General features: G+C 44.5%; 1 protein-coding gene across 1 annotated transcript; it reads left to right on the top strand.

Annotated features, from left to right (window-relative positions):
* Positions 1 to 23866: 23866 nt before the first annotated feature.
* On the top strand, positions 23867 to 24643 carry LOC139027646 (salivary glue protein Sgs-3-like). The gene has a single exon (XM_070443296.1). The coding sequence runs from the start codon at positions 23867 to 23869 to the stop codon at positions 24641 to 24643; it is 777 nt and encodes a 258-aa protein (XP_070299397.1).
* Positions 24644 to 25518: the final 875 nt, after the last annotated feature.

The following is a 25518-nucleotide window of genomic DNA, read 5'->3' as shown; positions in this document are numbered from 1 at the left end:
AATGTCATAGATATCTCCTGTTTTACCACAGCTGCATTATGCGTCTCTGACAATCAGTCACTGGCAGAAAAGGGTTTTGTTCTTTCTGGATCCCATTAGAATGACAATTGGGACAGGGCAACAACTCTTACAATTCCAACTATTGACTCCTGCAAGATACTGCTCTTAATTATACAACTACCTTTTGAGACTTTTAGAGACTTTTTGCAGATTTGTTTTGTTTTGCCCAAGCTACAGAGGTCTAAATCGGTCAGATAATACTAGTAAAGGCCCCGTGCACTACTTTTGAGAAAAAATATAATCTTCAAAAAATATATTTATATATTTATTTTAAAATATATTTATTTTATTCTGATTTGTCAGGGGGTGCTGCAGCACCCTCAGCACCCCTACTTCCCGTGGCTATGCTTACGCTCTCTCTCTCTCTCCACCAGACAACTGGCAGGGCTTTATTGAACATATACAAATCCCTGTCTGTGAATAATATTGTTGCTGCTGGATTACAGTTGGATGACAGTCATCTACGTTAGGAGGGGCACAAACTATACTGTAAGCCTAGCCCAAACTCATTCAGTGTCTCTGTCGACTGTATTGTGTAGACGAGTAAACACTGTATATATCGGTAATAAACCCCCTTCTTGGAATCTAGATAGCAACTCATAGAGATGAGTTTAAACAACAGGTTTCATAAAACCAGTTGACTTTGCACTGGGTAGCCTATTAACTGAAGTTAGCATTTATTGCTGTAGTATTCAGGCGACACGTTATAAAACAAAACATTTTCTCTGAAGCCGAGGCTGCATGGGCTCCTCACTTCAAGCAATATCAAGAGCCCAGCCATCATACTGTGTTCATATATCCCCATCCATGTCTATCAGATTGGATCTTATTGTATTTAGTTTGATAGAATTCATTAGGCATTAGCAGCCCTGACATGTGGAAACCGCACCAACCAAAGGGAATCAAACTAATAGACTCCAATAGAGCTCTGCCTTTTCACAACACAAAACAACCTCACTCTGATTCAAATAATTACAGCCTAAAGTGCCTCCTCGATGCTTTTATTTGCAAGCAACTTGGGTAATCTTTGATCCGATTGCCAAGTGTTGAAGGCAGAATACAAATGAAAAAAATAATAAAATGGGTTTAGATTTTTTTGCGGATTCAGTGGCACACGCAATAACATAGCCAGGGGATAAGAGATTGAAGAATTATAATTAAGTCATATAGGAGCGCTTGGTCGGTCATTTCATACGTCTGAAATGGCACCCTATTCCCTATATAGTGCACTACTTTTGATCAGTAGTGCACTACTGTATATAGGAAATAGGGTGCCATTTCAGACGCAGGCATTCAGTGAGTCCTGAGGAGCGAGGTTCCGATTGAGGCTTCATTCACATTTAGAAGCAGAATGAATGGGACACGTTTTCCTTTATAAGAAATTGTACTAGACTAGACTACCAAATTCATTTCTGAAATAGACAACTAGGCTACACAGGTAGAAAGGGGGTGAAGGGGATGGCAGGGACTAGTAGATGTTTATTCACTATCTCAATATCAACCAAGAGACAGCGCTGCTACATTAGCATTGACTACAACCCAATGTCCTCCTTTAAACATTTCACCTAGACTACTATTTTTAGTAAATCCCACAGATCCATTTCAACAACCACACAACTTCTGACCGCAATAACACAACTGCTTACCATATCTAGTGACCACAACTACTGACCTCTCAACTACTGAATACAACCACACAACTTCTGACCACACAACCACACAACTTCTAACCACACAACCACACAACTTCTGACCACACAACCACACAACTTCTAACCACACAACCACACAACTTCTGACCACACAACTTCTAACCACACAACCACACAACTTCTGACCACACAGCTTCTGACCACACAACTTCTAACCACACAACCCACACAACTTCTAACCACACAACCACACAACTTCTCACACACAAAACCACACAACTTCTGACCACACAAACTTCTAACCACACAACCACACAACTTCTGACCACACAACCACACAACACTTCTAACCACACATCACACAACTTCTAACCACACATCACACAACTTCTAACCACACATCAAACAACTTCTAACACCACAACTTTCTGACCACACAACCACACAACTTCTGACCACACAACCACACAACTTCTGACCACAACCACACAAATTCTGACCACACAACCACACAACTTCTGACCACACAACCACACAACTTCTGACCACACAACTTCTGACCACACAACCTCTAACCACACAACTTTTGACCACAACCACACAACTTCTGACCACAACCACACATTCTATTGTCCTTGTAATTAAATATTTGAAAATGTCTAGCAAAAAATAGAACCATTAACTTTTTTTTATATTAGAAAATGCATTTCAGTTGTCAGATCGCCCTTAGCCAAAAGCAACTTATGGTATGTCATTTTAACTCACTTTATAAATTACATTTAGAGTGCCTTTGCATGCTAATAGTGCCAGCCAGACCTGGAAACGCATTAACTATTTCTTATGTGGATCTCTGATTATTTGCATTTCTCATTTAAAAGACAGACACTTTATAGAGATATAAATGGATGTTATTTAAGGGTCTTAAGAGTTGTATTGAGTTGTAGCTGTATTTCTGTATTTTGAAAGTCCTATATCTTGAAAACGTGATTGCTGACATGTTAAACATTTTGGGACTATATCAACAATTCACTAACTCACCAAGGCACTATAATCTATAATATAAAGTAAAAAGAGTAATACCTAATGGTAACGCTACTGCATCACCCAACACAAATTCAGTCATGAAGCCGGGTAAACCCAGAATCTCGGCTCATCAACATGGGGCAGAAGGGGCTAGGCAGCAGTCTGCCCAGACTGAAAAATCTCCCCAGACCTGTCCCTGTCCTGTTTTTGAGTGCCACACTTCCTTTCATAAAATGTTCACCATGCAGCAATAACCTGGGGTCAGTTATAACCGTGCTGTACCTTGATATACCTAAGACCCGCTCCATATGCAGCATAGTGGTGTGGCATATCTCTGGTGTGGCATAGCACTTGTTAACATACTGTATTTCCAGTGAACAGAATGGTTGATGATGATGACGGCAACGGTGGTCCATCACCCCCTCCGGTCTCTCTACCTCTCCCCTGTCTCCCCCCCCTTTCCTTGCCCCTGTCCCCCACTCATCCTGCTCCTCCCTCCCACTCTTCCCCGACGTCTCTCCCCCACTGCACTGCAGTCAGCAGGGCCGGCTGGGTGAAATGTGGACCCTGGGGCAGACAAGCTGTCTGGGAGCAGCAGCAGATAAGGCCCTGCTGCTTTTACATACATACACACACAGGCAGCCAGGCCAGCATTAGTATATGCCACTGACACCTGGCAGGGCACAGATGACCTGAATAATCCCACTCTGAGGACCTAGATATTGTACCACTGGGGGCAATGGAGGAAGTGGTGAGTAGGATACCCACCACCTACTCTGATGAAGCTATAATGTGATGTGGTGGAGGCATGGTAATGGTAACGTCGCCCAAATATCCCCAGAGTGCAGGGTGTCATTTGGTCACTGACTTGGGGCTGTTTCGTTAACTGGATTTGTGTCCCCCGTGCCCAAACGAACAAGGTCTAATCTGAAGGGATCACTGGCAGAGTGATGGGGTTACTGAGAGGAAGGAAGGGCCCATCCACACCTGCTTCTAGAGAGATATGGTGCGTTCCAACTCTGGGCACAGACAGACAGACTGACTGACAGATATACGGACTGGCGGACGGATTAACGGACTGACGGACACAAGATCTAAAGCATGCTACTTTTGACAAATAACACACATCACCAACGTTTCCGTAGATGTCAATGATGTTAGCTAACAATTATGCTGCAATTTCACAAATGTATTTCCACGTTGAAACTGTTCAAATTGCAGAATATTTTGTCTCAGAGAGAGAATCACCAGCTAGCTTATCAACATGAATGACAACCATAAATGGAGAGAGAATTGACGATGGAGCTGTGGCTGTGCCTGTGCTGTGGCTGTGCTGTGGCTGTGCCATGTATAGCATGAACATTGGAGCATGATGAGGAGGTGAAAGGAGAATCACGGGGGATGAGAGCAAGGGACATTAAAATGCTTTCTCCTTTACATAAACTATGTGTGTGTGTGTGTGCGTGTGGGTGTATGTGTGTGCGTAGGCACGTATGCGTTGGAACGTGTTTGTGGGCGTGCGTGCGAGTCCATGCATGCATGTTTGTTTGTGTGTGTGGTCAACACCTGTCAGTTCTGCCATCCACAGAGGCTGTGAGTGAGAGAGTCAGAGGCACAGAGACAGAGCCTACTGCTGCAATCCCTGTGATATGACAGACAGACAGCTCCTGAATATTACACTGTTATGTACTGCTGGCCAAACCACCAGGGCTCAGGGAGGGACGCATCACATACCACCGCCACTAAAGAGTACAGCTGCATCCCAAATGGCACCCTATTCCCTTTATAGGGCACTACTTTTGACCAGGGCCCATAGGGCTCTGGTCAAAAGTAGTGCACTATAGGGAGCCATTTGAGACAAAGCCTAGGTGACTTAGAACATAGCTTTAACTTGATTCCACAATAATATATAACCCATGTTAACATCACAGAGGCAATCTGAACACACACTGAACACACACTGAAGTTCCCTTGTAAGAGTAATCTCTCTCCTCTTATCTGATATTCACATGTACTGTATTTACATGAATCACGTACAGAATAGGCTATGTTCTTCCATAACTCTGTGTAAAGCTTTGGGACATAACATGGGGAGTGTGTGTATTGGTTGGATTCCCTGAGTTGTGCATTCTTCTGGTGGCTGGCAATGGAAAATAACCCTACAACAATATAGCCGGAATTCCCAAGTATACAAATGTAACTTTCTTAGTTACCATGAACACCAAAGGTTCTGGGGTGCATCCCAAATGGCAGCCTACTCCCTACAGTACAGTGCATTCGGAAACTTTTACAGACCCCTTCTCTTTTTCCAAATGTTGTTATTCTAAACTTGATTAAATAAATGTTTTTCCTAATCAATCTACGCACAAAATACGCCATAATGATGAAGCGAAAACAGGTTTTTAGAAATGTTTGCAAATTTATGAAAAAAACAGAAATACCTTTTCAGACCCTTTGCTATGAGACTCAAAATTGAGCTCAGTTGCATCCTGTTTCCATTGATCATAATTGAGATGTTTCTATAACTTGATTGGAGTCCACCTGTGGTAAATCCAATTGATTGGACATGATTTGGAACGGCACACACCTGTCTATATAAGGTCCCACAGTTGACAGTGCATGTCAGAGCAAAAACCAAGCCATGAGGTCGAAGGAATTGTCCGTTGAGCTCCGAGACAGGATTGTGTCGAGGCACAGATCTGGAGAAGGGTACCAAAACATTTCTGCAGCATCGAAGGTCCCCAAGAACAGTGGCCTCCATCATTCTTAACCCTTGTGTAGTCTTAACATTCTGTATACTCCCCATGTCCTAAGGGTCAAATATGACTCGCCTTCACTACCCCTAAAATAAAGCAGCTTAATTGTTTTTTAAACTCCAAATCTATTTTGCATGAAGAAACAACCTGTCATTCATCATAAACTTTGTGAATATCTGGGTTTTCCCTCTTCACAATGCAGAAAGACTGCATTTAATCAGTGGACACCACTCGTTTTTATTACAACACACCTGTCATAATTGTTTTCTTTACTAGAGGTTTATTATTATTATTGCTAAAGTTACCGCATAAATGTAAAAAAAAATTGTGCAGAAATGTGTGTGTGCAGAAAACTAGTTTTGAATGCATTTTATTGAAGGGAAACAATAACAGTCTTGAACTTTTTTGGCAACATAGTGATATATTCTTATATACTGTACAATGAGGAATTCAACTACAAAATGCTAGTCTTCTCCCATTTTTTTATTAACCATTGCACCCACTGACAAGGTGTATAAACAACAACAATAAGAATAAAATAAGATATTAGATACAAAATGAAAACGTGAAGAACATAAATCAATCAACTCTAATTAGCACATGTAGGACAGTATGCAAGTGTGTGTGCACAGACTTTGCAGATGTATTTCTCACGTGTGCAGCACATAATATTTGTTTTACAGTCCTTCTTTGGGGGGCAGAATTGGTATCTCCTCCTCTTGCTTGCCCCAGCTGCAGCCTCAGGTGGATCTGGGCAAGATTCAGCCCCCTGAACAGCTTTCACAAGCGCTGCAGAGGTGGAGTTACAAGTGCCTTTACCAGCTGCTCCAGGAACACCCTCCTCTTGTTCCGCTTATCAGGCATCCAGGTAGGGTTGATTTTGTTCCATATCACAAAAGCATTGTATGATGACACATCAATGATGTTATGGAAGATGACCAGGGGCCAGCGGGCTGTCATCCTCCTGCAGCTGTAAGTTCTAATCACCTTGTCCAGGTTGTCCACGCCTCCTTTGTTGTGGTTGTAGTCCAGGATGATGGCTGGCTTCCTGTCCTCACGATCCCTGATCTCAGCCGTTTTGTGCAGTGTGCTCAGGATGACCTCATTCTTGTTCCTCTTTGGGAGGTAAGAAACTAGAGTGATGTTGGGGGTGAAGGCAAACTTTGATGAGCAGGCCTCTCTCCCCCTTGTTGCGAGGAGTGCAGGGGGGAGCTCAGGCTTGTTCTTTCTAACTGTGCCGACCATGGTGATCTTCCTCTTCAGGAGCTGCTGGCTGAGTTCATAAGAGGTGAAGTAATTGTCACATGTGGCATTGTGCCCCCTCAGTCCATCTGTCACTTAAAGCACAACCCGCATCCCTTGCTTCTTCTCTGCGCCTCCACTGGTCGGCTTCCCTGTGGAGACTTGCATCTTCCAAGCGTAGCTGGAATGTGCATCAGGCCACCCATATTTTGATGCCATACTTTGCTGGCTTGCTGGGCATATACTGCCGGAAAGGACAAAAGAGATTACTATCAGTAATTAGCATCAGTGTCACAGAAAACAATCAGTGAAAATCACTTACAATACAGATATGAAAATAAAAATGTACCTCTGAATGGAACCAGTTGCTCATCCACTGTGACTTCAGGCCCAGGGCTGTAGAGGTATGGCAGACGCTCCACCCACTTCTCCCAGACCTCTTTTATGGCCGGCAGTTTGTCTCTCACACGTCTTGCAGGTCTTGACTCACGGTTATCAAATCGTAGCATTCTTGAGAGAGTGTGAAAGACTTTCAGTGGCATCGTGGCACGGAAAATCGCCCTTCCACTCTCTGCATCCCAGAGAGTACATGTAACCTCGCCTCAGGACCTATACACATCCACTAAGATTCACAGCTCTATGTAGGCACACAGGTCAATCTCATCCATCCTTTTCCAGTTGTCTCCATATTAATGGAAACCCTCCAAATTTGTCCTCTCCAGGATGATTTTTTCGATGGCTGGTTTGATAAACATGTAGAATGTTGAGGCAATGTCCCTGTCTCTTATACACATCTAGATGTGTATAAGAGACAGGTGTGTGTGTGTGTGTGTGTGTGTGTGTGTGCGTGTGCGTGTGCGTGTGTGTGTGTGTGTGTGTAAATTATTTTATAACTGCCGGGTCAAAAATTACCCCAAGACAATCTTTGTACCCTGGTGGTGTACCTGAGTTCATGGAAATATGAACAAAGGCGATGTTTCACTTTTTCTAATGTTGGGGTCACTAGGAAGAGTCATAAAAATTTCAAGTCGAAAAAATATATTTTACGGGGTTTTCTCTGCTGTTAAACAGAGTGGAGAGTCATTTTTTACCTATTAATAAAATCTAACTGCTAATAGCTCAGGCCCTGAAGCAAGGATATGCATATTCTTGGTACAGTCACAGCTGTTGAAAGGAGAGGACCAAGGTGCAGCGTGGTGAGCGTACATTTTATATTATTTAATAAAAATGACGCCGAACAAAACAATAAACACTACAAAAACAAACCGTGAAGCTAAAGGCTATGTGCCCTAAACAAAGTCAACTTCCCACAAAGACAGGTGGGAAAAAGGGATACCTAAGTATGGTTCTCAATCAGAGACAACGATAGACGATAGACTTTTAAAAAAAGTTTTGGGAAATGTGAAAGGAATGTTGGAGAATATAACACAATAGATCTGGTAAAAGGTAATACAAAGAAAACCGTTATTCTCTATTTTTTTGTACCATCATCTTTGAAATGCAAGAGAAAGGCCATAATGTATTGTTCCAGCCCAGGTGCAATTTAGATTTTGGCCACTAGATGGAAGCAGTATATTTGCAAAGTTTTAGACTGATCCAATGAACCATGGTGTTACTGTTCAACATTTTGTATCAAGAATGCCCAAATGTGCCTAATTTGTTTATTAATAACTTTTCATGTTCAAAGTTGTGCACTCCTCAAACAATAGCATGGTATTATTTCACTGTAATAGCTACTGTAAATTGGACAGTGCAGTTAGAATAACAAGAATTTAAGCTTTCTGCCAATATCAGATATGTCCATGTCCTGGGACATTTTCTTGTTACTTACAACCTCATGCTAATCACATTAGCCTACTTTAGCTCAACCGTCCCGTGGACGGGACACCGATCCCGAAGTTAAGACAACACAAGGGTGAAATGGGAGAAGTTTGGAACCACCAAGACTCTTCCTAGAGCTGGCCACCTGGCCAAATTGAGCATTCAGGGGGAGAAGGGCCTTGGTCAGGGAGGTGACCAARAACCCGATGGTCACTCTGACGGAGCTCTAGAGTTCCTCTGTGTAGATTAGAGAATCTTCCAGAAGGACAACCATCTCTGTAGCACTCCACCAATCAGGCCTTTATGGTAGAGTGGCCAGACAGAAGCCACTCCTCGGTAAAAGGCATATCACAGTCCGTTTGGAGTTTGCCAAAAGGCACCTAAAGGACTCTCAGACCATGAGAAACAAGATTCTCTGGTCTGATGAAACCAAGAATGAATTCTTTGGCCTAAATGCCAAGCATCACTTCTGGAGGAAACCTGGCACCTTCCCTACGGTGAAGCATGGTGGTGGCAGCATCATGCTGTGGGGATGTTTTTCAGCAGCAGGGACTGGAGACTAGTCAGGTTTGAGGCAAAGATGAATGGAGCAAAGTACAGATAGATCCTTGATGAAAACCTGATCCAGAGCACTCAGGACCTCAGACTGAGGTGAAGGTTCAACTTCCAACAGGACAACGACCCTAAGCACACAGCCAAGACAATGCAGGAGTGGCTTCGGGACAAGTCTCTGAATGTCCTTGAGTGGCCCAGCCAGAGCCCAGACTTGAACCCGATCGAACATCTCTGGAGAGACCTGAAAATAGCTGTGCAGCAACGCTCCCCATCCGACCTGACAGAGCTTGAGAGGATCTGCAGAGAAGAATGGGAGAAACTCCCCAGATACAGGTGTGCCAAAGAAGACCAAGAAGACAGTGAATGTCCCTGAGTGGCTGAGTTACAGGTTTGACTTAAATCTACTCGAAAATCTATGGCAAGAGCTGAAAATGGTTGTAGAAGAATTTTGAAAAGAATAATGGGCAAATGCTCCACAATCCAGTTGTGGAAAACTCTTAGAGACTTACCCAGAAAGACACCCAGATGTAATCGCTGCCAAAGGTGCTTCTACAAAGTATTTACTTAGGGGTGTGAATGCTTATGTATATAAGATACTGTATTTCTTTATTACATTTTCAATAAATGTGCAAAGAAAAAAAAGAACACATGTTTTCACTTTGTCAATATAAGCTATTGTACGTAGATAGTGAGGAAAAATATACAGTTAATCCATTTTGAATTCAGGCTGTAAAACAATAAATTGTGGAATAACTCAAGGGGTATGAATACTTTAAGTGCCTATAAATTGCCAAATGAAGTAACAGGGTTGACTAACAGAGTTGATGATTTCTTCTTAAATCAGCCATAAATCCCCTTGTGACACGAGGAATGGAAGCTTGTTGTGTGCAACAGGGAAAGGCAATTGAATGCAAGCTTCACAAAAATACATTTTCTTTAAAAATAAATTCAAGCCTTTCTATCTATGGGTAACAGTGGTGTTAATACTTGACCCACTCATTTTTCCACCACAAAACACCAGAAAATGGTCAAAAAAGAGTAGAACCAGCTCACCTGCCTTTACACTATGATTTGATTATTAGATGTTCAATGTTTCTGAAAATAATATTTTTAAAGGAATAGTTTCACCATATTAAAAGGAGAGTTCAGTTCACGTAACAGGGTTGACCTTAAAATTAGGGAAAGGCGTGAATGAATCCCTTATCACATAAATAAATAACTTTGTCAATGCAAAACATAAATAGGGCTTTACAATGATGGTAAAACTTGAAGAAATGTTGCGTTTAAGTGGGTTCAAATATTTCTAAAAGTGACACAATGTTGATGGAGGGACATGTCAAAATGCTGAGTTTTTGTCACTTTAGCAAGCTTTTTTTCACATAAAAAATCTGATGTATTGAATTCTCCATGTGGTCTATATTAAAGGGCATTTCATTTAATATAACAGGCTTTTAAAATTCAATATTGGTGCATAATTTCTACTTAAAATATCAAAACGGATGGGGCCTCCCGAGTGGCACAGCAGTCTAAGGCCCTGCATCGCAGTGCTAGAGGTGTCACTACAGACCCGGGTTCAATCCCAGGCTGTGTCACAACCGGCCGTGATCGGGAGTCCCATAGGGTGGCGCTCAATTGGCCCAGCATCGTCCGGGTTAGGGGAGGGTTTGGCCGGGGGGGCTTTACTTGGCGCATCATGCTCTAGTGACTCCTTGTGGGGGACCAGGCGCCTGCAGGCTGACTTCGGTCGTGAGTTGAACGGTGTTTCCTCTGACACATTGCTGCGGCTGGCTTCCGGGTAAAGTGAGCAGGTGGTAAGAAGTGCGGTTTGGCAGGTCATGTTTTGGAGGATGCATGACTCGACCTTCACCTCCCGAGCCCGTTGCAGCGATGAGACAAGATTGAAATTGGGAAGAAAAAGGGGTAATATACACACAAAAAATATAGATCTATCAAATGGATGCAAAAGGCATTATTTTCGTGGAAAGACCCCATTATTTGCTAGGGGATTTTGAAAAGCAGCTTGTTATTGAGACTGAAGCATCTCTGTCTGATCTTCCCCAACAGTTGAATTAGAGGGGAATAAGACAAGGTTCCCTCAGGATTAACATTTGCCCAGCATCTAGCCATGTTCAAAATGTTCAAAACTTTATGGTCCCATGGAAAATGATTCAGACTCGGGAACATCAACACGGAGAGACAACGGCAGGAGCATATGCTCTCCTCAATAACAACAAACCGTTACGGGCGCCAGGAGAGACGCACCTTGCTTTATACACACCTTAATGGGGGCAACGTTTGTGTCTAGTGGCTTGTTGCATTGCTCTTACATCTGGCATTTTTACACGCCGTAAATGAATGACCTCAAAAAGCACCTGTTAATGTATGGGACACTGGAAATAAATGTTGTCGTTGTTCTAAATCATAACAATGTTGATATTGGTTTTCACAATGAATTCCCAACATATAAAGCTGAAGTATATGGGCTATATTAGGTATACAAGCTCACCGTTATAACAAGCTAACATCTCTGCAGCACACACACATTAAAAACATTCAAATAACCTTGGACGAACCTCCTACGTTGACATAACGCCTGATGGATGAACAACAAACACAACCTGGACCAGACCTGGGACTTATCATCCCATGGTTTGGATGACATCAACCCCGTCATCCATCCCTCAGATCAGAAGATGACACCTCTCATCGTTCCCCCGTCAACATCGTCCTATCAAATTTACCCAACCCCGTGCCCCCTCGTCAGAGAGTCAGGACGGGTCTAAATACTCAGTGCTGAGAGGAGATTTGTAGCTCCTTCCCTGACCTTACCCCCACCACAATGGCCACCCTCTAATTAGGCAATGCATCTGAACTTCATTAACAGCTATGAGATAATGAATCACTGGCTCGTCTCTGTGTTAATTCGCTGCAACCAAGCAGCTAATGGATGTCAGAGCTGACTGATCACACTGATTGTGGTGATTTCTAATTGCAACAAAACAATTTAAAAGCAGCAGGATTATTTATGTTGTCGCCTACAACGTGAAAAGAGGGATGCGAGGAGATGCGTGGGGAGGAGAGGAAAGGAAAAGGGATTGAGTTTCTAGTTTGGTTCAGATGAAACAGAAGAGATTATGGTCAGAAGAAGGAAGAGCGAGGTGCGGCGCTGTGAAGATTGTGCCTCCACATTGCACGGCCCCCTGGGAAATCCTGCCGAGCTGTGCTGATGATCTGACACGGCTGCTCATATCCTTTTGATGCACAAACACAAAAACTTTTGTCTCTCTCTGCCTGGGTCTCTCTGGGTAAGTGGAAAGGATGCCTCCATCCACCAAAGTCAGATCGGAGTGTAAATTACTAAATCACAATTGGCAATTAAACAATGAGCAATCGTAACCTAGAATGACTACGCCGGTAATTACACATTAAATGCAAAGAACAAAGTGGGTTTCAAACATTTTGAGCTACAAATAATTGTGTGTGAATGTTGTGTCTGTTGCCCCCGTGCGTGTGTGTGCGTTTGTTGCATTTTGTCTTGTCAAATTATTCATGCTACCACCACCATTGCTTTAGAGTTCATTTATGAAATATTTCATATTCACATCATGCACAACTACGTGTCCCTCCCTCCTTCCCATGCCCAGTAACTTCTAACTGGGAAGCTTTACTTCAGCTGTTTCTTATGCTAATAGCACCGACCCCTTCCCATCTCCCCCTTCTGTTTGTTTATTTTGCTGAGCGTGCACTGGATAGCCCCGGGCGAGAGGGAGAGGAAAGGAGACGGAGAGGAGAGGGAGAGCAGATGGACTTCAGTCAATGGCAGGAGGACAGGCACGCGGGCCGGCAGGAGGACAGGCACAGCGGAGCGGGCAGTGAGGGACAGGCACGGGTCCGCAGAAGACAGGCACGCGGGCCGGCAGGAGGACAGGCACAGGCGAGCGGGCAGGAGGACAGGCACGCGGGCCGGCAGGAGGACAGGCACGCGGGCCGGCAGGAGGACAGGCACAGGCGAGCGGGCGGTGGGATATGGGGGATATGAGGAATTGTAGTCTGTGTGGCTACAGTTTACCTTTGGGCTGGCCAGCGGGCCAGTGGTCTCTGCCTCCTGAGAGGCCTCGGCCTCAGTGGCCAGGATGTGGGCTTTGATGGCGTCCAGAGTCCGCAGCATCCAGCTGTGCTGGCGGCGGATCTGCCTCTGGAGTTGCTGCCACTGGTGTACGACCATCTGGAGCATGTTCCTCAGGCCTGGAATGATAGACAATAGAGAGAGAGAGAGAGAGAAAGAGTCTGTGGATTAGCCACTACCTTTGAACTTACTTTCATTCTGACCCACCCATCCTCCTATAACCCTTCATTCACTGATGTACTGGTATTTATCATTTTATTATGCTAAACTCTTTTATCCTTTATCATCATCATCATTATTTTTTATTATTATTATATACCTTGTTTATTAGTCTTTTAAATGTGAGTGAGGTAATTGCTCTTTATTTGATATGATCATGAATTCTTCAGTGGCCCACTCTTTAACCTGAACACAGATGCCTATGTGATCTGCCATACAGTATGCCAACTAATGTACAGTATATGAACACACCAGTATGTGTACTGCATGTGATGAGTAGCTGGTTTAGAGTTAAACCCCTCCCACAACACACTGCGTCCATCTGCAGAACCATCACAGTGTTACTCCAGCCCTGTCTGTCTCTCTACCAGCAGGACACTGTCCCAGCAGCCATGATTCACCCAAATCCTGTTTGAACAAAGTGATCAAATCAAGATGAATGAGCCAAGGCAGAATGTGACCCTGTAATGCACGCACGCACACACACTATCTATCTAGTGACTGGCTGCTCAACAATGTCACACACAGCTCATACCTGTGGAATGATCATGAGTGATCTGCAGAGTTGCTAGGAAACCAGGTATTAGTGTCTGCAGTGCAGGAAGTAAGGGGAGAGATTTGCTGGCTGGTTGACTGGCTGGCTGGATGGATGGATGCTTTAGGTGAATAATCGGCCCAGCTGAGGGGAGAACGTCTGGAAGATGGCCTCTAACTCAGGCCCTGCTGTTTCTAATTCCACCTATCTTCATAAACACAGCGCCTCCCTCAATCGCGCCCTCTCTTTTTCTATCGCTCTTACTCCCTCGTCATGACCCTGGCCGTGACCCCACAAAATATGAAAAAAAACACATTTCCAATTCACATGTGTATTATACAAACTTGTACATATGTGAAGTAGGAGCGGCCACAAAATTATTATTATTATTATTATATACAGCGCCTCCCTCCCTCACTTTTTCTCTCTCCTACTCGCTCGCTTCAAATACACAGCGCTGCACTCCCTCTCCTCTTTCCACCTCTCTGGCTCTCCTCTCTATCTTTCCTCGACCCAGTCACAAGCACCAATCACTCCCAGCCTGTCCGAACTCACTCACACAATCCACTGCAGATAGAATGCCATTGTTAATGTATGTTGAAAAACGCTGTTTCTTTCCCTCCTTCCCCTTGCTTGAGAAGCGGTTACTTTAAGATGTATACATTCTGAAGGTCAGTATGTTAATATAAACATTAATAATAAATGAGAGGGTTGTGAGCAGTGAGAGCCGTACCGTGGGAGAGGATGATTTCCAGCAGCTGCCTGCCTTCCTCCACTACACAGTCTTTCAGGGAGCAGTGACTGTCCACGTTCAACTTGAAACTCTGCAACACAGACACAAAACATATTAACACAGTCTTTCAGGGAGCAGTGACTGTCCACGTTCAACTTGAAGCTCTGGGAAAATAAATAAACATAAATATGGGATGTATTTACATTGGTGTTTGTTCTTCACTGGTTGCCCTTTTCTTCTGGCAACAGGTCACAAATATGGCTGCTGTGATTGCACACTGTGGTATTTCACCCAATAGATATGGGAGTTTATCAAAATTGGATTCGTTTTTTTTCTAAATCTTTGTGGGTCTGTGTAATCTGAGGGATGTGTCTCTAATATGGCCATACATTTGGTTAGGAAGTGAAGCTCAGTTTCCACCTAATTTTGTGGGCAGTGTGCAAGTAGCCTGTCTTCTCGAGAGCCAGGTCTGCCTACGTCGACCTTACTCAATAGCAAGGCTATGCTCGCTGACTCCGTACATAGTCAAAGCTTTCCTTCATATTGGTTCTGTCACAGTGGTCAGGTATTCTGCCACTGTGTACTCTCTGTTTAGGGCCAAATAGCATTCTAGTTTGCTCTATTTTTTGTTGATTGTTTCCAATGTGTCAAGTAATGATCTTTTTATTTTCTTATGATTTGGTTGGGTCTCTCTCTCTCTGAACATCACACCAAAAAAAAGTCTCAGTCCCCACATCATACAAACATCTGACACAACCTCCAAGCACCCTTCATAATTCCTCAAGCTGTGCTATACTCTACTTATTACATCGAATCACATTACATCCCTCTCCTCTTCCCTCTACAGTATCTTTACCATCTATCCTGAAATATTGGGACAGAAAAGATCTGTATCTGTAAAAAACAATCCAACATACAGAACACACAGAAATACAACATACAGAACACACAGAAATACAACATACAGAACACACAGAAATATAACATACAGAACACACAGAAATACAACATACAGAACACACAGAAATACAACATACAGAACACACAGAAATACAACATACAGAACACACAGAAATACAACATATGCTACTGAGTTGTTTTATTTAAAGGGATGATTCACACACCCACCCTTGGGGATCATATGTAGGAAGCCCTATGTAGGAAGCCCTGTCTCCCACCTGCTTTGTGGGATATTGTTTGTGTTAGTGTGTTTGGGCACTACGACTTCACGTTCTTTGTAAGTGTTGTAAGTTTTGTTTCTAGTTTCACTTTGTATTAAAAAAGATGTGGAACTCAATGCACGCTGCGCCTTGGTCCGCTCATTTTGAAGAACGTGACAAAAGGGATCTATCATCCACCCATCCCCTAACTCGTCAACATGTGTGTAATATTCCCCCAAGCCCCCATATTACTATGATGTCTCTATTCCACTCTTGTTATTCTCCTGAAAAATTCCCCAAACATTCCTTTTCCTACCCCCTCCCCGTTTTTTCTCTCTCCCCCATCCCGTCTTTCTGTGGTTGCAGAGCCAAGTGCTGTCATGGTGCTAAGTGTAATCAAAGTGGAGAAAGAGAGATGGAGAGAGGGAGAGGAGAGAGAGAGATGGAGAGATATATATATATATATATACAGTACCAGTCAAAAGTTTGGACACACCTACTACTCATTCCAGGGTTTTTCTTTGTTTTTACTATTTTCTACATTGTAGAATAATAGTGAAGATGTCAAAACTATGAAATAACATATATGGAATCATGTAGTAACCAACCAAAAAAAAGTGTTAAACAAATCAAAATATATTTTATATTTGAGATTCTTCAAAGTATCTCTAAACCAGCTTCATGAGGTAATCACCTGGAACTCATTTCAATTAACAGGTGTACCTTGTTAAAAGTTCTTAATGAGTTTGAGCCTATCAGTTTTGTGACAAAGTAGGGGTGGTATACAGAATATAGCACTATTTGGTAAAAGACCAAGTCCATATTATGGCAAGAACAGCTCAAATAAGTAAAGAGAAACGACAGTCAATAATTACTTTAAAACATGAACGTCAGTCAATATGGGACATTTCAAGAACTTTGAAAGTTTCTTCAAGTGCATTCGCAAAAACCATCAAGCACTGCCAGAGCCCTGCAAAATGACCTCCAGCAGGCCACAAATGTGCATGTGTCTGCTCAAACGGTCAGAAACAGACTCCATGAGGGTGGTATGAGGCCCGACGTCCACAGGTGGGGGTTGTGCTTACAGCCCAACACCGTGCAGACGTTTGGCATTTGCAGAGAACACCAATATTGGCAAATTCCCACTGCGCGCCTGTGCTCTTCACAGATGAAAAGCAGGTTCACACTGAGCACATGAGCACATGTGACAGACGTGACAGAGTCTGGAGACGCCGTGGAGAACGTTCTGCTGCCTACACCATCCTCCAGCATGACCGGTTTGGCGGTGGGTCAGTCATGGTGTTATGGCATTTCTTGTGGGGCCGCCTGCCCTCCATGTGCTCGCCAGAGGTAGCCTGACTGCCATTAGGACCGAGATGAGATCCTCAGAGCCCTTGTGAGACATATGCTGACACATGCACATTTGTGGCCTGCTGGAGGTCATTTTGCAGGGCTCTGTAGTGCTCCTCCTTGCACCAAAGGCGGAGGTAGCGGTCTGCTGCTGGGTTTGCCCTCCTACGGCCTCCTCCACGTCTCCTGATGTACTAGCCTGTCTCCTTGGTAGCGCCTCCATGCTCTGGACACTACGCTGACAGACACAGCAAACCTTCTTGCCACAGCTCGCATTGATGTGCCATCCTGGATGAGCTGCACTACCTGAGCCACTTGTGTGGGTTGTAGACTCCGTCTCATGCTACCACTAGAGTGAAAGCACCGCCAGCATTCAAAAGTGACCAAAACATCAGCCAGGAAGCATAGGAACTGAGAAGTGTCTGTGTCACCACCCTGCAGAATCAGTCCTTTATTGGGGTGTCTTGCATAATTGCCTATAATTTCCACCTTTTGTCTATTCCATTTGCACAACAGCACGTGAAATTTATTGTCAATTCAGTGTTGGCTTCCTAAGGGACAGTTTTGATTTCACAGAAGTGTGATTGACTTGGATTTACATTGTGTTGTTTAAGTGTTTCCTTTATTTTTTGAGCAGTGTATATAAAAAAAGAGTGAGTGAACTGGGACCTGGAGGAGGAGGATGGATATGCTGTTGAAGATGTTTATGAGTGGTTGGGGGGTGGAGGGTGAATAAAGAGGGGGCTGAGGAAATCCCAGGGGAGTGATGCAGTGAGGTGCTTGGAGTCATCTTCACCTTATATTGTCATCTCCTTAGATCTCGGGCGCTGTTGCTGGCGATTAGGGCCCGGTTCTGATCTAGCCAGCTGCTGAAGGTGTGCCACAACAACACAGCATTGGCTAAATGCTTCTGACGGCCTGCCGCCGAGTTAGAGCAAGTAGAGGAGCACTGAACGGGACCGGCTCTACTTCACTGGAGAATGGATGAAGGGAATGGGCACCTAGCTCACTAAGAACTAGAAGAGCCTTCGGTGACTCACTCTAAAGCTGATCCAGGAACAGCAGAGCAGCCAAAATTGAGTTGTTCACACACTCATAGCAAGCTCCGTCTGAAATGGTACCCTATTTCCTTATATAGTTTGCCCTATCCGCCATATATAGTGCACTACTTTTGAAAGTAAGCCTATCCCAAAAACCATTCAGAGTTAACGGCTAACCTTAAGATTTTGGAACTTTAATTGCCTAAACTTAACCCTAACCTTAATCTGGAGTTAATGGCATACTTAACCCTAACCTTAAAAATCTGGAGTAATGGCTAAACTTAACCCTAACCTTAAAAAATCTGGAGTTAATGGCCTAAACTTAACCCTAACTTAAAAATCTGGAGTTAATCGGCTAAATTTAACCCTAACCTTAAAAATCTGGAGTTAATGGCTAAACTTTAACCCTAACTCTTAAAAATCTGGAGTTAATGCTAAACTTAACCCTAACCTTAAAAATCTGGAGTTAATGGCTAAACTTAACCCTAACCTTAAAAATCTGGAGTTAATGGCTAAACTTAACCCTAACATTAAAAATCTGGAGTTAATGGCTAAACTTAACCTTAAACACTTTGAAATGTGGCGTTTGAGAAACGCTGGAGATCCCTTCCATCTCCACTGAATGAGGTAAATCTGATTTCAGTTTTTTTGCACCTTACATGTAGAATAATCTCCAAAACGCTCTAAAATTGGAGTTGGTGCCTGTCAGGCAATTCAGACAGCTGATTAAGAATGTGTTTGTTTTATAGGATTGTGTTTCGCTTTCGTGTATTGATGTGTATAGTGTATATTGATGTATATTGATGTTTGATACAGGGCTCATCTATAAAAGAGACCTTGGTCTCAGCATGACTCCCGATCAAAATAAAGGCTATTATTTAAAAAATGGTGCACTAATTCAAAAGTAGTGCATCATATAGGGAATAAGGTGCCATTTGGGACGCCAACAGAGAGTTCAGCAGCAGGGAGAGAAAAGGACTGCAAGGCTCCGGGTGGATTAAACTGGGGGCAGGAGGGTTGTCACCAATTTCCCACCTCTAGATGTGCAACAGCAGGGATAGGCAACTAGATTCATTCACGGGTCGTTTTTTGGGGGAGCCGGAAAATAATTATTATAATTTGTATACTTCAAACTGACCACAACTAAGCTCAAAAAGAGATTGTATTTGAAAAGAACTATAATTTCATACCTTCATTACATTGATACACGATCATGTCTCTTTTTTCCGTGGGAATACTTGGGAACAGATTTCCTAAATTAAACTCATTTTATGCTTAACTGATTTTACAGTCTTTTTTAAAAACATTTCTAAAAACTTTGGGGCCACAATGCAGCTCCAAATCCAGGAGCTGCATACTGTAGCACAGGTTGTGATGGAATTAAAGAGGCGCCACAGGGTGGAGGTGAGCTGGGAGGTAGGAAGGCTAAGGTAGGAAAAGTATTGGCTCCCTCAAGCCAGAGAGGGAGATACCTGGCTACTGTCATAATAATAACAGACTAAAAAGTGACCTGCAAGGCATTTTATCTCCAATTCTATTAGATCTTTTTTGTGTTGGCATTACCATATTTCTGAGTAGCGCATCGTATAACTAAATGGGATGACATTGAGATCTGACATTGAAATACCAATTTAAAGGCAGCCGGCTGCAATTGTATTTCATTTAATCAGTAGGGCCTTTGCAATAATGATTATCCAATAGCACTTTTTACATAAAAGTAGTGCTTGAGAGAAAGGGAGGAAGGGAGAGAGAGAAGAGGAAGAGAGAGAGAATGGAGAGAGACGAGAGAGAAGCGGCCAGGTGGAGAGAGAGAGAGAGAGAGAGAGAGAGAGAGAGAGAGAGAGCAGAGGGGCTGTATCTACCTTCCTGTGTATTCTGTCTGTCTATTAAGGGTTTGACACCCACTGGCTAGTGCCCCCCCACCCCACCCCACCCACCCCTCTCTCTCTAACTATGGGCCTCTTGTCCTGACTGTTCATTTGCCACCATTGCAGAGTGGTCTCGTTAATGTGATTTAAAGACTGGATCGGCCATCAAAGCTCAATCAATAGCCATTTCATTTCGCGCCATCTCTCAATGCCTTATAAAGAGCGCCTGCTCGGCCGGGCTCACAGACATTCTCGTTAGCGCTCTCACAGGGGCACCGGAAAGAAGCGCAGCTCGCCGCCTCGCTAAGCTAGACTCATTCAACCTCCCTCCACCCCCAAATGCTACGTGCCAGCTGCAGCCCAAGACCAAACATTGAATTGGGAGCAGCTCCCCTCCACTCCCATCCCCTGGAGCAGGGGGTGACTGAGAAAACAAGTGTGCCTGGCAGGGCCCGTCTCAATCAATACTAACATGTGAAGCCCTTCCCAATAAAACGGTACTACATCTTCCTTCCATCAAGATGACAAACTTGGCTGCCTGTTCCACAAACAAATCTCTGATACTGATAGAGATATACAGTATACACTTTTGTTTGCTCACGTCCACAAACAGTGACACACACACACAGTTTTGTACAAGATTAGGGATAAAATACAAATGCATGTGTACTGGGTGTTAGTGTTGTGTGGCAATGAACAACAGAGTATACACATGTTTATATACATATATAATTATGCAGAGATGCACTCAGCAGGGAGCTATGCAGAGGCATATTGGCTTTTCTCTCTGGATATATGCAAAGTTTGTGTGTGTGGTGTGGTGTGTGTGTGTGTGTGTGGTGTGTGTGTGTGTGTGTGTGTGGTGTGTGTGTGTGTGTGTGTGTGTGTGTGTGTGTGTGTGTGGTTGTGTGTGTGTGGTTGTGTTTGTGTGTGTGTGGGTGTGTGTGTGTGAGCAAGAGTGTGTGTCTGTCTGTTTGCATAGGTGTGTGCTTTTGTGTGATTATGTGTATGTGTTTGTGCACACTTGCACATATGTTTGCTCTTGAGAGTGTGAGTGATTGTCAGGAAGCAAGCTCGTCTCTTGTTTGCATTCATATGCAGTTATGAACTGTGCACGTTTATGAAAGAGGGAGAGAGACAGAGTGTGTGTGTGTGTGTTGTGTGTGTGTGTGGGTGTGGTGTGTTGTGTGTCACCAGGTGGTCTCCAGGTAGAGCTTGAGGCTGTCCATTTCAGCTTTGGGTGGCGTCCAGTTCTCTGTGGGTCTCCAGGGCTTCCCTCAGCCAGCAGATAAACTCATCTAGTTTTTCACAAAGCCCTGAGAGAGAGAGAGAGAGAGGAGAGAGAGAGAGAGAGAGAGAGAGAGAGAGAGAGAAGAGAGAGGAGAGAGAGAAAGAGAGAGAGCGTCAACCTACAGCAGCGACTCCGGTGCTATTCTTGTTGTTGTTATGTAATATTTCACCCCTTGAGTTAAAACAACCAACTTTAGGGTGAATTGAGGGTATACACAGTACACACATCAGTTTATACACACAAACAATGGGTTGATGGGAAGATTTACCATTAGTAACAGTGCCCTTGATCAGCTAGAGGTGCTTAGTCAAAGAGGGGATGAGTGGAGAGAGGCTCGCTGTGTGGTGTGTGACTACTGCCATCCGCTTGGTGAAGAAAGGCATTGACTTCATTCAAAAACAGATAGACCTCTCTCTCTCGACAGTACTGTGGCGGGCATGTACTTGGATGGTAGCTAGCGTGTATTTCATTAATTACTACATCAGCTCTGTACATCCAGTGTTACCACCCCCTGGTGTACAGTGTATGATGCAGTAAAGCTTCACTCATTGTTCGGTGTCGGTAATTGCATTCATGGCCCCAGAATTCAACATGATTATATTTCTCTCATTCTCCATGGCAGGCCTCCTGCTCATTATGTGACAGTGATGAAAATAAAATATATTGATATTGAATGACCTCTTTTCAGACGTGGACAAAGCCCCAGTATTTATGTTTATAGGGTCTGAGGCAGGGTCTGAAGCAGGGTTTGAGGCAGTCTGAGGCTGGGTCTGAGGCTGGGATTAGGCTGGGTCTAGGGCTGGGTCTGAGCTGGATTAGGCTGGGTCTGAGGCTGGGTCTGAGGCTGGGCCTGAGGCTGGGTCTGAGGCTGGGTCTAAGGGCAGGGTCTGAGGCTGGGTCTGAGGCAGGGTCTGAGGCTGGGTCTGAGGCAGGGTCTGAGCTGGGGTCTGAGGCTGGGTCTGAGACTGGGTCTGAGGGCTGGATTAGGCTGGGTCTGAGGCTGGGTCTGAGGCTGGGTCTGAGGCTGGGTCTGAGGCGGGTCTGAGGCTGGATTAGCTGGGTCTGAGGCTGGGTCTGAGGCTGGGTCTGAGGCTGGGTCTGAGGCTGGGTCTGAGGCTGGATTAGGCTGGGTCTGAGGCTGGGTCTGAGGCTGGGTCTGAGGCAGGGTCTGAGACTGGGTCTGAGGCTGGATTAGGCTGGGTCTGAGCTGGGTCTGAGGCTGAGGCTGGATTAGGCTGGGTCTGAGGCTGGGTCTGAGGCTGGGTCCTGGTTTAAAGGTAGAGCTGGCAAGCTGGCACACAGTGTGTAGTATCAGTACCATCCTAATACCAGGGCCTGGATGGCGATACTAGTATAGTGGGCATAGCAAGGACCTTGCTCAGTCACTAACAAATACTCTCCCTCCTGCTCGATCTTCCTCTTTCTATTTCTCTTACCCCTCTCCCTCTCTCTCTTTTCCATCATAAAAAAATATATTGCATTAATGTCTTGACTGTGTGCAGTAGGCTAGTAGTAAGATGGCCATATATAGCCAGTGAGATACACACATTACAGACACTGAGACTAGAACACAATCCCCAGGACAGGGACATTATGTGCGTTTCCTTTTCATCTCCCCTCTCCACCAGTAAAGCTTTCAACCAAGATGAATACACAGCCCCTGGTGACAACAACCAAGATAATACACAGCTCCTGGTCACAACAACCAAGATGAATACACAGCCCCTGGTGACAACAACCAAGATGAATACACAGCCCCTGGTGACAACAACCAAGATGAATACACAGCCCCTGGTGACAACAACCAAGATGAATACACAGCCCCTGGTCACAACAACCAAGATGAATACACAGCCCCTGGTGACAACAACCAAGATGAATACACAAGCCCCTGGTCACAACAACCAAGATGAATACACAGCCCTGGTGACAACAACCAAGATGAATACACAGCCCCTGGTGACAACACCAAGATGAATACACAGCCCTGGTCACAACAACCAAGATGAATACACAGCCCCTGGTGACAACAACCAAGATGAATACACAGCCCCTGGTCACAACAACCAAGATGAATACACAGCCCCTGGTGACAACAACCAAGATGAATACACAGCCCCGGTGACAACAACCAAAGATAATACACAGCCCCTGGTCACAACAACCAAGATGAATACACAGCCCCTGGTGACAACAACCAAGATGAAATACACAGCCCCTGGTGACAACAACCAAGATGAATACACAGCCCCTGGTTCACAACAACCAAGATGAATACACAGCCCCTGGTCACAACAACCAAATGAATACAGAGACCTGGTCCAACAAACCAAGATGAAACACAGCCCCTGGTCACAACAACCAAGATGAATACACAGCCCCTGGTGACAAACAAACCAAGATGAATACACAGACCCCTGGTGACAACAACCAAGATGAATACACAGCCCCTGGTCACAACAACCAAGATGAATACACAGCCCCTGGTGACAACAACCAAGATAAATACACAGCACCTGGTCACAACAACCAAGATGAATACACAGCCCCTGGTCACAACAACCAAGATGAATACACAGCCCCTGGTGACAACAACCAAGATGAATACACCGCCCCTGGTGACAACAACCAAGATGAATACACCGCCCCTGGTGACAACAACGAAGATAAATAACACAGCCCCTGGTGACAACAACCAAGATGAATACACGCCCCTGGTGACAACAACCAAGATGAATACACAGCCCCTGGTCACAACAACCAAGATGAATTTACACAAGCCCCTGGTGACAACAACCAAGATGAATACACAGCCCCTGGTGACAACAACCAAGATGAATACCACAGCCCCTGGTCACAACAACCAAGATGAATACACAGCCCCTGGTGACAACAACCAAGATAATACACAGCCCCTGGTGACAACAAACCAAGATGAATACACACAGCCCCTGGTCACAACAAGCCAAGATGAATACACAGCCCCTGGGTCACAACAACCAAAGATGAATTACACAGCCCCTGGTCACAACAACAAGATGAATACACAGCCCCTGGTCACAACAGCCCAAATGAATACACAGCCCCTGGTGACAACAACCAAGATGAATACACAGCCCCTGGTCACAACAACCAAGATGAATACACAGCCCCTGGTCACAACAGCATTAACGGCAGGGCTTAGCTTGTCACAGAATGGGTTTGTGGGCTAATGTAATGCGCCAGGCAGGCAGGAGGAAAAGCGTATGAATAACATGAATGAGCAACATTCTCTTCCCATCCATCCCCTCCAAACTTCTCTCAGGGAAAGAGAGAGAGACGGGCAGGGAAAAATTGAGAAAGACAGGTGGAGAGAGTAGAAAAAGGAAGAGACTGAAAAAAGACAGCGGTAGAGAGGGAGGGAGAGTGAGAGAAAGGCAGACTTGAAAGAATGTAAAGCGAAAGAGAAAGAAAGAGAGAGAGAGAGAGAGGGATAGAGGGAAGGAAGGCTCTGCTCGTCCGTGGCGTCACACTTGACTAGGCCCCTGAGAAACCCCCAGTAGAACCTTCAGCTGCCAGCTAGCTGTCTGTTGCCATGAGGATGAAGTCATCTCCAGAGGCCCGCATGCTAATGTATTCAATCACCTCCCTGTGTGACACGTATCATCTCAGGTGGCGCGCCTGGCTGCCTCTGTCTCAGCCCCATAGCCTCACAGCCTGGCTGCCTCTGTCTCAGCCCCATAGCCTCACAGCCTGGCTGCCTCTGTCTCAGCCCCATAGCCTCACAGCCTAGCTGACTCTCTCATAGCCTCAGCCTCTCTCTCAGTCCCAGCTTCAATCCCAGCCTCAGCCTCTCTGTTAGCCCAAGCCCAAGGACAGCAGAAGAGAGGATGTGCTAATCCTCTGATTGTATGTAACCCATGGAGATGTCTGATTGGTAAATACATTTAATCCTATGTAATCGCCAAAGTGGCAACCTAAGCATCTGACAATCAGTAACAACCATTGGAAAGATACATGGCTGGTAGTACATTACAGAACTATAACAGCAAGCATTTGATTTCAATGAATTTTATTCAATACATGAAATGTATGCATTGCATATGCA

The sequence above is a fragment of the Salvelinus sp. IW2-2015 genome, linkage group LG4q.2 (assembly GCF_002910315.2).
Source record: "Salvelinus sp. IW2-2015 linkage group LG4q.2, ASM291031v2, whole genome shotgun sequence".
Classification (NCBI taxonomy): Eukaryota; Metazoa; Chordata; class Actinopteri; order Salmoniformes; family Salmonidae; genus Salvelinus; species Salvelinus sp. IW2-2015.
The sequence above is the reverse complement of the archived record's forward strand: the minus strand, read 5'-3'. Positions and strand labels throughout refer to the sequence as shown.

Excerpts from the sequence above, each read along its gene's own strand:
- LOC139027646 (XM_070443296.1), top strand. The coding sequence starts at position 23,867 with ATGAATACACAGCCCCTGGTCACAACAACCAAGATGAATACACAGCCC.